Source organism: Bubalus kerabau, chromosome 3, assembly GCF_029407905.1.
Source record: "Bubalus kerabau isolate K-KA32 ecotype Philippines breed swamp buffalo chromosome 3, PCC_UOA_SB_1v2, whole genome shotgun sequence".
NCBI classification, from domain to species: Eukaryota; Metazoa; Chordata; class Mammalia; order Artiodactyla; family Bovidae; genus Bubalus; species Bubalus kerabau.
The window spans coordinates 20,330,934-20,343,274 of record NC_073626.1 but is presented as its reverse complement, the minus strand read 5'-3'; the positions used below and the strand labels follow the sequence as shown (position 1 = coordinate 20,343,274).

General features: G+C 37.0%; 1 protein-coding gene across 13 annotated transcripts in view; it reads left to right on the top strand.

The window, feature by feature from the left end:
• The window catches only part of SLC17A1 (solute carrier family 17 member 1), a 63,625-nt gene that overhangs the window by 45,661 nt on the left and 5,623 nt on the right, over positions 1-12,341 (top strand). For 10 of the 13 annotated variants that reach the window (XR_008711432.1, XR_008711431.1, XM_055570826.1 and 7 more), the window contains 2 exons: positions 2,824-2,960; positions 4,321-4,355. Coding sequence is in view for 10 of the 13 variants with exons in the window: in XM_055570826.1 (XP_055426801.1) it covers positions 2,824-2,958 (135 nt within the window). In the remaining 3 variants the exon portion in view is untranslated. The remainder of the gene's footprint in view (positions 1-2,823; positions 2,961-4,320; positions 4,356-12,341) is intronic. The other 3 variants (XR_008711430.1, XM_055570819.1, XM_055570817.1) reach the window with 1 other exon arrangement.

Below are 12,341 nucleotides of genomic sequence, written 5' to 3'. Positions count from 1 at the left end.
AAATATAGATCAATGGAACAAAATAGAAAGCCCAGAGATAAATCCACGCACATATGGACACCTTATCATTGACAAAGGAAGCAAGAATATACAATGGATTAAAGACAATCTCTTTAACAAGTGGTGCTGGGAAAACTGGCCAACCACTTGTAAAAGAATGAAACTAGAGCACTTTCTAACACCATACACAAAAATAAACTCAAAATGGATTAAAGATCTAAACATAAGACCAGAAACTATAAAACTCCTAGAGGAGAACATAGGCAAAACACTCTCCGACATACATCACAGCAGGATCCTCTATGATCCACCTCCCAGAATATTGGAAATAAAAGCAAAAATAAACAAATGGGACCTAATTAAACTTAAAAGCTTCTGCACAACAAAGGAAACTGTTAGCAAGGTGAAAAGGCAGCCTTCAGAATGGGAGAAAATAATAGCAAATGAAGCAACTGACAAACAACTAATCTCAAAAATATACAAGCAACTCCTACAGCTCAACTCCAGAAAAATAAATGACCCAATCAAAAAATGGGCCAAAGAACTAAATAGACATTTCTCCAAAGAAGACATACAGATGGCTAACAAACACATGAAAAGATGCCCAACATCACTCATTATCAGAGAAATGCAAATCAAAGCCACTATGAGGTACCATTTCACACCAGTCAGAATGGCTGCGATCCAAAAGTCTACAAGCAATAAATGCTGGAGAGGGTGTGGAGAAAAGGGAACCCTCTTACACTGTTGGTGGGAATGCAAACTAGTACAGCCACTATGGAGAACAGTGTGGAGATTCCTTAAAAAACTGGAAATAGACCTGCGTTATGATCCAGCCATCCCATTGCTGGGCATACACACTGAGGAAACCAGAATTGAAAGAGACACGTGTACCCCAATGTTCATTGCAGCATTGTTTATAATAGCCAGGACATGGAAGCAACCTAGATATCCATCAGCAGATGAATGGATAAGAAAGCTGTGGTACATATACACAATGGAGTATTACTCAGCCATTAAAAAGAGTACATTTGAATCAGTTCTAATGAGGTGGATGAAACTGGAGCCTATTATACAGAGTGAAGTAAGCCAGAAAGAAAAACACCAATACAGTATACTAATGCATATATATGGAATTTAGAAAGATGGTAACAATAACCCTGTATGCGAGACAACAAAAGAGACACTGATATATAGAACAGTCTTATGGACTCTGTGGGAGAGGGAGAGGGTGGGAAGATTTGGGAGAATGGCATTGAAACATGTATAATATCATATATGAAACGAGTCGCCAGTCCAGGTTTGATGCACAATACTGGATGCTTGGGGCTGGTGCACTGGGACAACCCAGAGGGATGGTATGGGGAGGGAGGAGGGTTCGAGATGGGGAACACACGTACACCTGTGGTGGATTCATTTTGATATATGACAAAACCAATACAATATTGTAAAGTTAAAAAACAAAAAAAAAATTTTTTTTAAATTTCTAGGTTGGACTTATGACAATAAATTCTATTAACTTAAAATTATCAAAACTTTTTTTATCATTAAATTTCTAAACACATCTTAGTTCTTTTTTTTTTTTTTTCATCTTAGTTCTTTTTTTCTTCACTCTCTGTTTACCTATTAGCTGTCAAATTTGGCATGTTTTAATTATAGAAATCATTATTATTAAATATATTTAATGTCTAGTTTGGCAAGAAACATTTTTTTCAACTTCTACTCTTAATTATATTCTAATTGGAACTGGTGATGATTTGGTCAAGTTCTGGAAAAAAACACATTCTTTTAATAAAGTTTCATCTCAAACCAGAAAGAATGGATTGATTTCTTTAAAAACAAGTGGGCTGAAGTAGTGAGCCCACTTGAAAAAAAATAATTACATTCTGTTCTCGTATTTACCCCCAAGTTAATTATGGATGATAACAAATGTAAATGAAGAAAGGATATAATAAAGATACTAGAGTAAAATAGGAGTTTATAATTATTTAAACTTCAGACAGGACATCCATCCTTCAAAAGCATGACAACAGAGACCAAAATGCAATCACAATGCATTTTACATTTAACTGCATAAAATTTAACCTCAGCTGAGCAAAAAGTAAAGGGCAAAGTAGTAAAACAAATCTGAAACATAACTGAAATTTAATGTTATCTTTGAGTATGGATGCCAAAAATAAATTACCTGTGCATAGAATTCACCAATATATTAAAATATGTACAACATCATGATTAAGTAGGCCTTTTTCTAAGAAAGTAAAGTGGCTCTATTAATAAAATGTATTAATGAAACTGATAATATTAATAGGCTGTAAGAGAAAATATATCAACCATTTTTATAAATAAGGAAAGGGTATTTGATAAATCTTATTCAAAAGCATTGCTATGTTTGTAATTAATCACCAACTTATTCAAGCTTATAGCAACAAAAAGTGAAAAACAACTTTAAAGAAATAAGGGGTGCTCTTATAAATTTTATAAATCTAAACTCTGGATTACAAGTAAGTAACAGTTATGATACAGTCAAATATTTTCTAATATACAAACATGTTTATGGGATATTTCTGAATATAAAACCATATGCCTTCTTGGCTTTAGCACTATATTCATGCAATTTTATACATGAAAAGTTATATGTACGTAGACACAAACCGTAAGTCAAATGGTGATTATCTTTGTAGAGTGAAATTTAACTTTTTGTTCCTTATTAAAATGTTTTGCCATGTTTATGTGACCTGCATCAAGCCTATATTAATTTTAATACTACATTTTATATGTTACAAAACATAATAGTTTATAATTGTTTGCACTTTAATTCCTCAGGATGCAGAATCTCCCTGGCTTAAAATCTTCCTCCTGATGATAGCCAATAACATGATAAGCCTAATTTTCTACCTTATATTTGCTAAAGCAGAAGTTCAAGACTGGGCTAAAGAAAGACAAAACACCTATCTCTGAAGGTAAGAAGTGTTTCAATTAAGGGCAGATTTTGAAACTGTGGATGCAGGACAGAAAGAAGCTAAATGGCCTCTGAGCAAACTGTGGTGTTGCTGAATGAGATGGGAAAAAATAAGGGGTGCAGGTTCAGGGGAGTTGAGGGGGCCAGGTAAAGTCTGAAACTATTCGACACCTTGATGAAATGGCATGTAGCCTAGCAGCTGTACTGCTCTAGAATTCTTGAGAGATATTGCAGCTAGAGATAGAAATTTGGGAGTATGGGCCTCTCTAACATTTAAAAGTGAGAAAGAGAGGTGGACTCTTGAAAGGGGAACTGAGAAGGGCCTTTGATAAAGTAGGAAGGATGGTTGGAGAATGTGGTATCTCAGAAGAAAAGTGAAAAAGGTGGGAATGAGTACCCATGGCAAATGCTATCAAGGGGTCAAATTATGTAAGATTCTGAGAATTTATTAATGGGTTTGGCAAGAGGTACTTTAAAGATGATTCCAACTAGAATGGTTTTTCAAATAAATGATGGAGACAAAGGGTCCATTAACGTTCAAAGGAGAATCTGATATTGTGCCTTTTTTCCTCTAAACTCCATCAGTGGTAAGTAAACAGTAGGAGAAATGTCCCTTTGTAGAATCAGTTTAGCTAATACATCAATGAGAATTGATAGATGTACAATATCCCTGTTTTACAAACCCCAGTGAATTAAGAGATCTAGGGTTGAGCATCAGGCTGTTATCACAAAGAGAGATAGATGTTTTGTACCTCCTGGTGTAAGAACACACCACCACCGAGGTCTTGCTAAAAAGATCAAAGTGAATGTGGTCAAACCTCTGGATACAGCTACTGTTTTGTAAAAAATACAGAGAACAGAGAATATGTTGAACTAAATCCTAAGGATATCATCAGCAAATCCAAACAGCTTTATAACTGTCTTAAACAAATGAATCATAAAGAAAAAGAAGAGTGATGGAGGGGGAATCTCTAGATTCAGAGACTTAAAAGACATACAATTTTTAAAAAATTGGCAAAACTAAAGTCTATTAACATGTGTGGGTGATAAATCTATAAAACATGTGTGGGTGATAAATCTATAAAGACATGCACAGAAGATGTTATACCAGTGTCAGGACAGTCATTACTTTTAGGGGGAGAGGTTGTGATGAGGATAAACTACATGGAAAACTGCTGGGATCCTGGTGATAGTCTGCTTTTCATGTCCAAGGTCATGATTAAAAAAGTGTTCATTGGGCTGAGACTTCAGGGTTCTCTATAGACAGTATCATGCCATCTGCAAATCATGACAGTTTTACCTATTCCCTTCCAATTTGAATACCTTTTATTTCTTTTTCTTATCTGATTGCTGTGGCTAAGGAAATGGAGACAGCAAAATAGACAGCCCTCTAAAGGTAAGCAGAGAAATGGCATGGTACAGCAGGGAAATTTTATATATGTTTGTTGTTTTAGAATTAGATGTAATAGTTTATCAGCTGATGGTATAATCCAATAGTCAGGTTTCACAATGTTGGAGAGAGAATGGAATGCGCATGCAGAATTAAACCACTTGAATTACCTGGGCATATATATATACTATCTGAGACTCATGTTGAAGCGGTGGCTGAGGCCTTGTCCACAGGGAACCCAGAAAGCATGGCACACAGGATACAGGTGTGCCCCTGTGGGCACTTGTGGTAGAGCTCTCCTTGGAGATGTGAGCTTCTGCAAGGCACAGCCTAATTGCTTTACTCATTCAAAGTCATCCCAGGTCTTCCCCAAGGTCCCCTCTTCCTCTCCCTGAAGAAACTATCATGACAGAGACTGGTAAAGGGGCTCTGGCCAGAATGCACATGTATACATCACAGATGAAGAGAGGCTTGTCTTCCTGGTGCAGGACCCCTGGGCTGGGGAGCCCAATGTGGGGCTCAGAAACACTCACTCCTTAGGGAAACCTCTGACTATAATTATTCTCCAGTTTGTGGGTAGCCCACCTGAGGTGATGGGACTTGATTATATAGTGAATCCACCCCTCCTACGTATCTCATTTTGGTTCTTCTTTCTCCCTTTAGTTGTAGATCTTTTTTTGATAGGTTTCAGTCTTTTTCATAGATGATTATTTGGCAAGTAGTGATTTTGATGTGCTTATAAGAGGAGGTAAGGTCTTTCTACTCCCACATCTTGGTTGATCTACAAGGTTTTCACTTAAGAGAGAAGTTGAGAGAAACTAAAAGAAAAGGAATCCACATTGGAAAAGGGTAAAATTACCATTATGAGTTGATGATACAATTGTTTACCTAGAAAATGTAACTGGGTTGGCTGGAAAGCTACAGAAAAGTGCATGCAGTAAGTTTCCTGACTAACTTATTAATACAGAAATATTTTTTCATGTTGAATGGCAATAACTAGTTAGCAAATTTATTGAAATTTATTTAGTTAGCAAAATTATTGAAATCCAAATGATGGTTGGAGGAAAATTTGATCATTATTAATCCAATATTAACTTGACTCAATTTGCTAGCACCAAGAAATTTCCATAAATGGTGCACTCACAAAAATTCACCAAGATGCATTTATGTTCAAGATTGCTGATTAGAAATGGCAAAAATTTGGGTCTGGAATTAAACATGTCTATCAGAGGCATCTTTGTTAATACATTTTGTAGGTGAATGGAATATAACTAGCAGTTGAAAAATATGGGATCTCATACAAATATTTTAATATAGAAATTACTGAGGACTTTGTTATGAATAAGCACATACAGCACTAGGATATATTTCATAGGCATTAGCAAAAGTTCCTCTTCTGTTTCCAAGGTACAGAGTGGGCACAGCTATGAAAACAATCACACTACTCAGACCCTATAAATCTTACTTGTTTGCATATATTTGACGTATTAAATACTAAAAGTTACGAGTTTTCCATTATGGTTATTTCTACTCATTTCTGTTTATGTCTGAGCAGTCATTATTGAATATTCTGACATTATATTACAATTTCCAAAAGATTTTGACAAGTTAATTTCAATTTTGTAAAGCTCTCGGCCTTTTCCATTTTATGATATTTACTCTTAACTGACTTTCTGATATTGATATTGGAACCTCAAATTTTGTGCGTTTGTGCTTGTTTTAGATTCCCAGGAACACTTTTTCATAGCCTTTAAATTCCACCTTTCTGAGTCATTTCATTTATATGTGTTTCGTACAAAGGATATATAGTTGGGTTCAATGATCTCATCCATTCCGAATGTTGTCTCCTATGTTAGCTGAGTTCCAACTGCATTCATTCCAATTAGAAATAGACTTCATTTTCTGTCATTTTATATTCTCTCTGTCCTCCTTTTCTTCCTGCTCCCTTGTCTGCCTCTACTAATTTGGAAGGTTTATGAAATATTGTAAGTTTGGGTTGTGTTTATACTCTAATTAAATCTTCTTTGAAAATGTGGTCATTTCCCCTCACCTTGCCATATTCTTTTTCTGCCTTCTTTTCCCTTCCAAAATATCTAACATACTCGACTTTTCTAATTACTTTTCCCTGGCGAGTATCGATTCTCCCAGAGATTGCAATTCCTCAAACATGTTGTGGATAGAATTTCCTCAATATTCCTGTTTACCTGGTCACTGTTTCCATCTTCCCATCAGACTGCTGCTGGAGAGCCAGGAGTCGAAATCTGCTTCTCAGACCCTAGGCAAGACCCTAAGACAGCTCAGGGAACGCAAGCCCCGGTAATGTGATAGTTCTGGAGACATTTTCCTCAGCCTTGTCTTCTGTTTTGACGTGCTACTATTGTTCCCTCACCTACGTCTTTAGGGCTGTCAGCGGTTAGGCAGTGCACGGGCGTTGTATTTCTGGAATTGGCAGTATTTCTCGCGTCAGTCAAACTGACACACTGTTGCAAAGTTGGTCAGTCTCCACTTCCCATCTTCATTTAAGAAACGGAGGGAAAAGAAGAAAGAGCTGAATCACAGCCACATGTTTCTCTTCCAACCCAGAAGCCCTGCTAAAGGGCGTGGGACGCCACAATTGCAAGGGTCATCTGGTTCCTAGATGCACTTCCTCCTGGTGGAAGGATATAGCAGCCCCTGGCCCTGAGCGTTACCCTCTCATACTTCCAGAGGAATGCACCTACCTTTTCAGGCTGGTATACATCTGTGAGTTGATTTCCGATGTCACTTTTTCATTTGGTTCTCATTGTTTTGAACTTAGCAAATGTCCCTCATTGTTTTGAATTTAGCAAATAGTCTTTGTTGTTTGGGGCATGATGTAGTTCTCCAGTCTTTATAATTTTTTTGATTTTGCATCTTTGAATGTATTTCAGTGGGTTCCAGATATAATAGTTGTGTAAAGGGACATACATTTTGCCTGTGAAGTCCTTTAGAGCAAGGCTGCTTAACTTTTTTGTGATGGGCCTCAATTAAGGATATAATGCAGAGAACTCCAAAGGAGAACAGTTATGTTGAAAGTCATCAAAGATATTTAAAAGCGTGTTTATGATCATATATATGCTCCTTTATTAATTCATTAAATAATGAGAACTACCAGCCTAATAGAGCTACTGTAATTTCATAATAGTGCTGAGCAAAACAATGTATTTTGAGATATTGAGATATTTTGAGATATTGAGATATTAATTACTGTAATGTCATAAGAAAGTATCTGTGATTTCATATGGTATCAGTCATCAATACTGCTATTACTGTGGTTTGTTACTTACATTCATCATAGATAGAAATGTTGAATTGCAACCAGAGGTTAGGGATATAAAGATGTAACTTTTTTCTATAAAGTTCACAGATCTGAGATTAAAAGCCCCTGCTTTCTAATATTCAACCAGATAACAAATTTTTACAGCATTTTTATAACTAGTGAGAAGTCAGCTACATCATCAGGACTTCTAATTCTAAAAGAGCTTTACATTGTGTTGTGTGTGGTGAGATGTGGGTTTTGGGTGTGGAATGGGGAGAGAAGATGAATGATATATGTATTCTGCAAGTTAAGACAATTCCAGGTCCTAATTAATAGACCATATAAAACATGAAAGAGGGTAGCATGGAAGTGTCCAGGAAAGTTGCTTTAGCTAGAGGTCCAGGAGGTGACATTTGTGTTCAGTAATGAGAAGAGCCTCATGATAATCAGAGGAAAGAGTGCTTCAAGTATCAAACATAAGCAAGGAAACAACCCAGAGGTGGGAGTGAACTGAGTCTGCCTAACAGGGAGAACAAGAGTGTGATGGGGCTGGAATCTAGTGAGTGATAGGAAATGAGATTTGGAATTAGTTAAAAGCCGGATCCTGTAGTGCTTGCAGATCATGTGAAGGACTTGGTTTGAATGTAATTCTGTTTATAATTGAATCAGTTAAATGCTTTTGAAGAGGGGAATGACTTGCCTGATTAATGCTTTATAGAGATCCTCTGGCTGCCTGCTAGGAAAAGGTCTCTAGGGAAATGAGTGGAGGCACGGAGACCAGATTGAGGCTGTTTCAGAAGTTCATTGCCAAAGTTGCTGGTGGTATGGACTAGGATGGAGGCAGAAGAAATGGTGAGAAGCAGTTAGATGCAGACTCCGGAGGCAGAGCTAAGCAGACATGGCAGGGAGATTATGGACTGCAGGAGAGAGAAGAATCTTAGGATGGGACCTAGATTTTGGCAGTAGCAACTAAATGAATCAGGAAGTATGTTACACAGAGCTCTCAGAATTTCATTCGTGATGTGTTGTCCTACTTGTCTTTGCCACCTTACTGTTTTCCATCGTGGAGATACTGTTTAACATTTCCACCAGCAATATCTGAAGGTTCCAATTTTCTGCATCCTTGTATTTGTTGTTTCCTATTTTATTTTTGTTTTACTATATTCATCTTACTGGGTTTGGAGTGGATTTGGTTTGCATTTTCCTAATGATTAATGGGGCTTCTCAGGTGGCTCACTGGTAAAGAATCTACCTGCCAATCCAGGAGACCCAGGTTTGATCCCTGGGTTGGGAAGATCCCCTGGAGAAGGAAGTGGCAACCCACTCCAGTATTCTTGCCTGGGAAATCCCATGGACAGAGGGGTCTGGCGGGCTATAGTTCACGGAGTTGCAAAAGAGTTGGACTTCACTGACAACTAAACAGTGATTAATGATGGTGAGCATCTTTCCATTGCATTATCAGTCATTTTTATATCTTCTTTGAAAAAATATTTATTCAAGTCCTGCTCATTTTTCAATTGAATTGTCTTTTATTGTTGAGTTTATATATTCTAGATACTAGATCTTTATCAGATCTGTGATTTGCAAATAGTTTCTCCCATTCTGAGGCTGTTTTTTTTTTGCTTTCTCGACAGTGTCCCTTGGCTACACAGAAGTTTTTAATATATATGAAGTCCACTTTATCTATTTTTTCTTTTGCTGCTTATGCTTTTGATGTTATATATCTAAGAAGCCATTGCCAACTCTGAGGTTGTGAAGATTTATCTCTATGTTCCCTTCTAAGAATTGTATTGTTTTAGCTCTTACATTTAGATCTGTGATCTATTTTGATCTATTTTAATTTTTGTAAATGATGTGAACCTAGGGATACAAATTCATTCTTTAGAATGTAGCTATCCAGTTGTCCCAGGACAATTTGTTAAAAGACTATTCTTTCTCCACTGAATGGTCTTGGCATCCTTGTCAAAAATCAGTTGATCATGGACACATTGGTTTATTTCTAGACTCTGAATTCTATTCCACTGGTCTATGTGTCTATCCTTATGCTAGTACAACTCTTGTCTTGATTACTTTTGCTTTGTGGAGAGTTTTGAAGTGTGAGTCCTCCAACTTTATTCTTCTTTTTAAAGATTGTTTTGGCTATTCTGGGTCCCTTGCAATTCTGTATCAATTTTGGAATCACTTTGTCAATTTCCACAGAGAAAGTACTGGAATTCTGATAGAAATTGCATTAAATCTATGGATCCATTTCAGGAGTTTTTCCATTTTACCAGTATTGAAGTCTTCTAATCCATAAATATCAATTTTTTTAATTCATTTAAATCTTCTCTCATTTTTTTCAACAAAATTTTTTTACTTTTTGAGTATAAAATTTACATTTCTTTTGCTAAATTTATTCCTAAATGTGTTCTTTTTATGCTACTGTAAATGCAATTAGTTTAATTTTTAGATTGTTGCAAGTCTGTAGAAACATGACTGTTTTATGTGTATTGATGTACCCCAAAACATTGCTGAACTCATTTATTAGTTCAAACAGTTTTTTAGTGATTCCTTACAATTTCTTTATAGAGGATTATGCCATCTGTGAATATAGTCTGATTTTTTATCTTATAACTTAGACGCCTTTTATTTCTTTTTTAAATGATATATTTATTTATTTATTTTTAGCTGTGCTGGGTCTTCGTTGCTACATGAGCTTTTCTGTAGTTGTGGTTAGTGGGGGCTACTCTCTGGCTGTGTTGTACAGGCTTCTCTTGTGGTACAGCATGGGCTCTAGGGTGCTCAGGCTTCAGCAGTTGCGGCTCCCAGACTCTAGAACAGAGTTGTATCACACAGGCGTAGTTGCTCCAGGACATGTGGGATCTTCCCTGATCAGGGATAAAATCTGTGTCTCCTTCACTGGCAGGCCAATTCTTTACCACTGCCTTCTAAAGGAAGACCCTGCCTTTTATTTCATTTTCTTGCCTACATGCCCTGTCTAGAACCTCTAATAGGGTATTGAATAGAAGTAGCAAGAGTGGACGCCTTTGTCTTGTTCTTGATCTTAGGGGGAAAACATACATTTTAAAATCTTTTCTCAGCCTTTCTCCAACTCCATGCTCACAAGGTTTTTACTTTTATCTAATCCTAAATGGTTTTAGAACCATATGGATTTTTTTAAAAAGCATATCCTGAATAATATCCGTAAGGTACCCTAACACCTCACTTGGAATTGTATAGCTATTGTACATGGCCATCTATAGCTAGTCTTCAGTATAACATTGTTATACACCCTCTTAGAGAATTAGCCACCATACATTTGGCCAAATATAGGCCATCCCAGAAAAGAGAAACCTTTATTTCTTCCAATGGACTATGGGCACTTAAAGGAGTGACATTTTGGTGAGGGATACAAACTTGTTTCTCAGTCATAGGTGAAATACCTGTGTTACATAGCATTTTCCCTGCTGTGGAAAAAAATGCATCAAGATTGCCTACCTTAAAAAAATGTTTATATTCAGCTAACATGTAGAAACACATGTGGGGTACTTAGCGTTATTAGGTAGAGTAATTGTTTCTACTGGGAAACCCAGAAAATGTCTACTTGTATGAATGGCCATGTTTCAAGTGTGCCTTCCTCATGTTGCCCAGATAGGCTCCCTGATTGATACCCAAAGCAAGCACCTTGGCCACTTTCCTTTTTTGGGTTTTGGAAAACATTACAGCAGATGAATTAATCTGGACACCTGCTAGCCAGATGAAACTGGGTTTCCGTCCAGTTTTCCGGATAGCACTGTTGCGGTTGCCACAGGTTTTGGTAGCTTGCTCTTTGAAAGGACTGGGATGCTTCTGAGTAGGACCAGTGTGTGTGGTTGGTGGAGGGTCACAAGAAGTTTCATTGTCATTTTCTTTGTAATAATATTAGTTACAGAGAATGGGAATTTGGTCAAATACAAAAAGTGTGCCTTGTGAATGCTGTGGATAAAATGTGTTCTTATTAGGGAGGGAAGCAATATTAGACTACCTGCATCCCAGATCCAAGAGTGTGCAGTGTCTTTGTTTTCAAGTTACAGCATAGGTCTAGAGCAGATGGTGGGTGACTTCATACCACATGCCTGGACCTAGCAAGATATTGACACAGAAGCTTGTGAGAGTAGGGACAAGGAAAGAGGACAAAACTGCACCATTTTTAAGTCCAGAGGAGAGAGTGTAACAAATACCTAGGATAACCTGTAATTCGGACAAAGCAAACAACTTGAAAAAATATACTAAGCGGAACTATTCCTTCAAACTGTTATATAAAACTTTCTTATATCCACTGGATATCAGGACTTAGCAGTGACATTGTGTGTGCTTTTTGCTTTCTCTACACAACTTAGTGTAAAACAGAGTATTTAGAGAGCCTGAGACTAAACTCCTTATTGTAGGGGAGAGGGACCAGCACCTGAGTTGGGACTGAGGGTCATCGACTTCCAGTCACCAACTCAAGGAGGAAGATGGCATGGAGATTCCAAGGAAGCCAGTCCCCACCCCCACTTCCTGCCACCATGCACATGCTGTGGCCATCTCTTTTGTCCATGTATTGTTCATAACACATCTGAAATTTAAACTCAAATTTATTTGTCTTCTACTCTGCATTAATTGCTTTATAAAAGATAGTGAAATAAACCAAAAACAAGCACAAGAAGATAAGATTTTATTCTAAGACTTTGTGAAAGAGCTTTTCCACAGTTTGC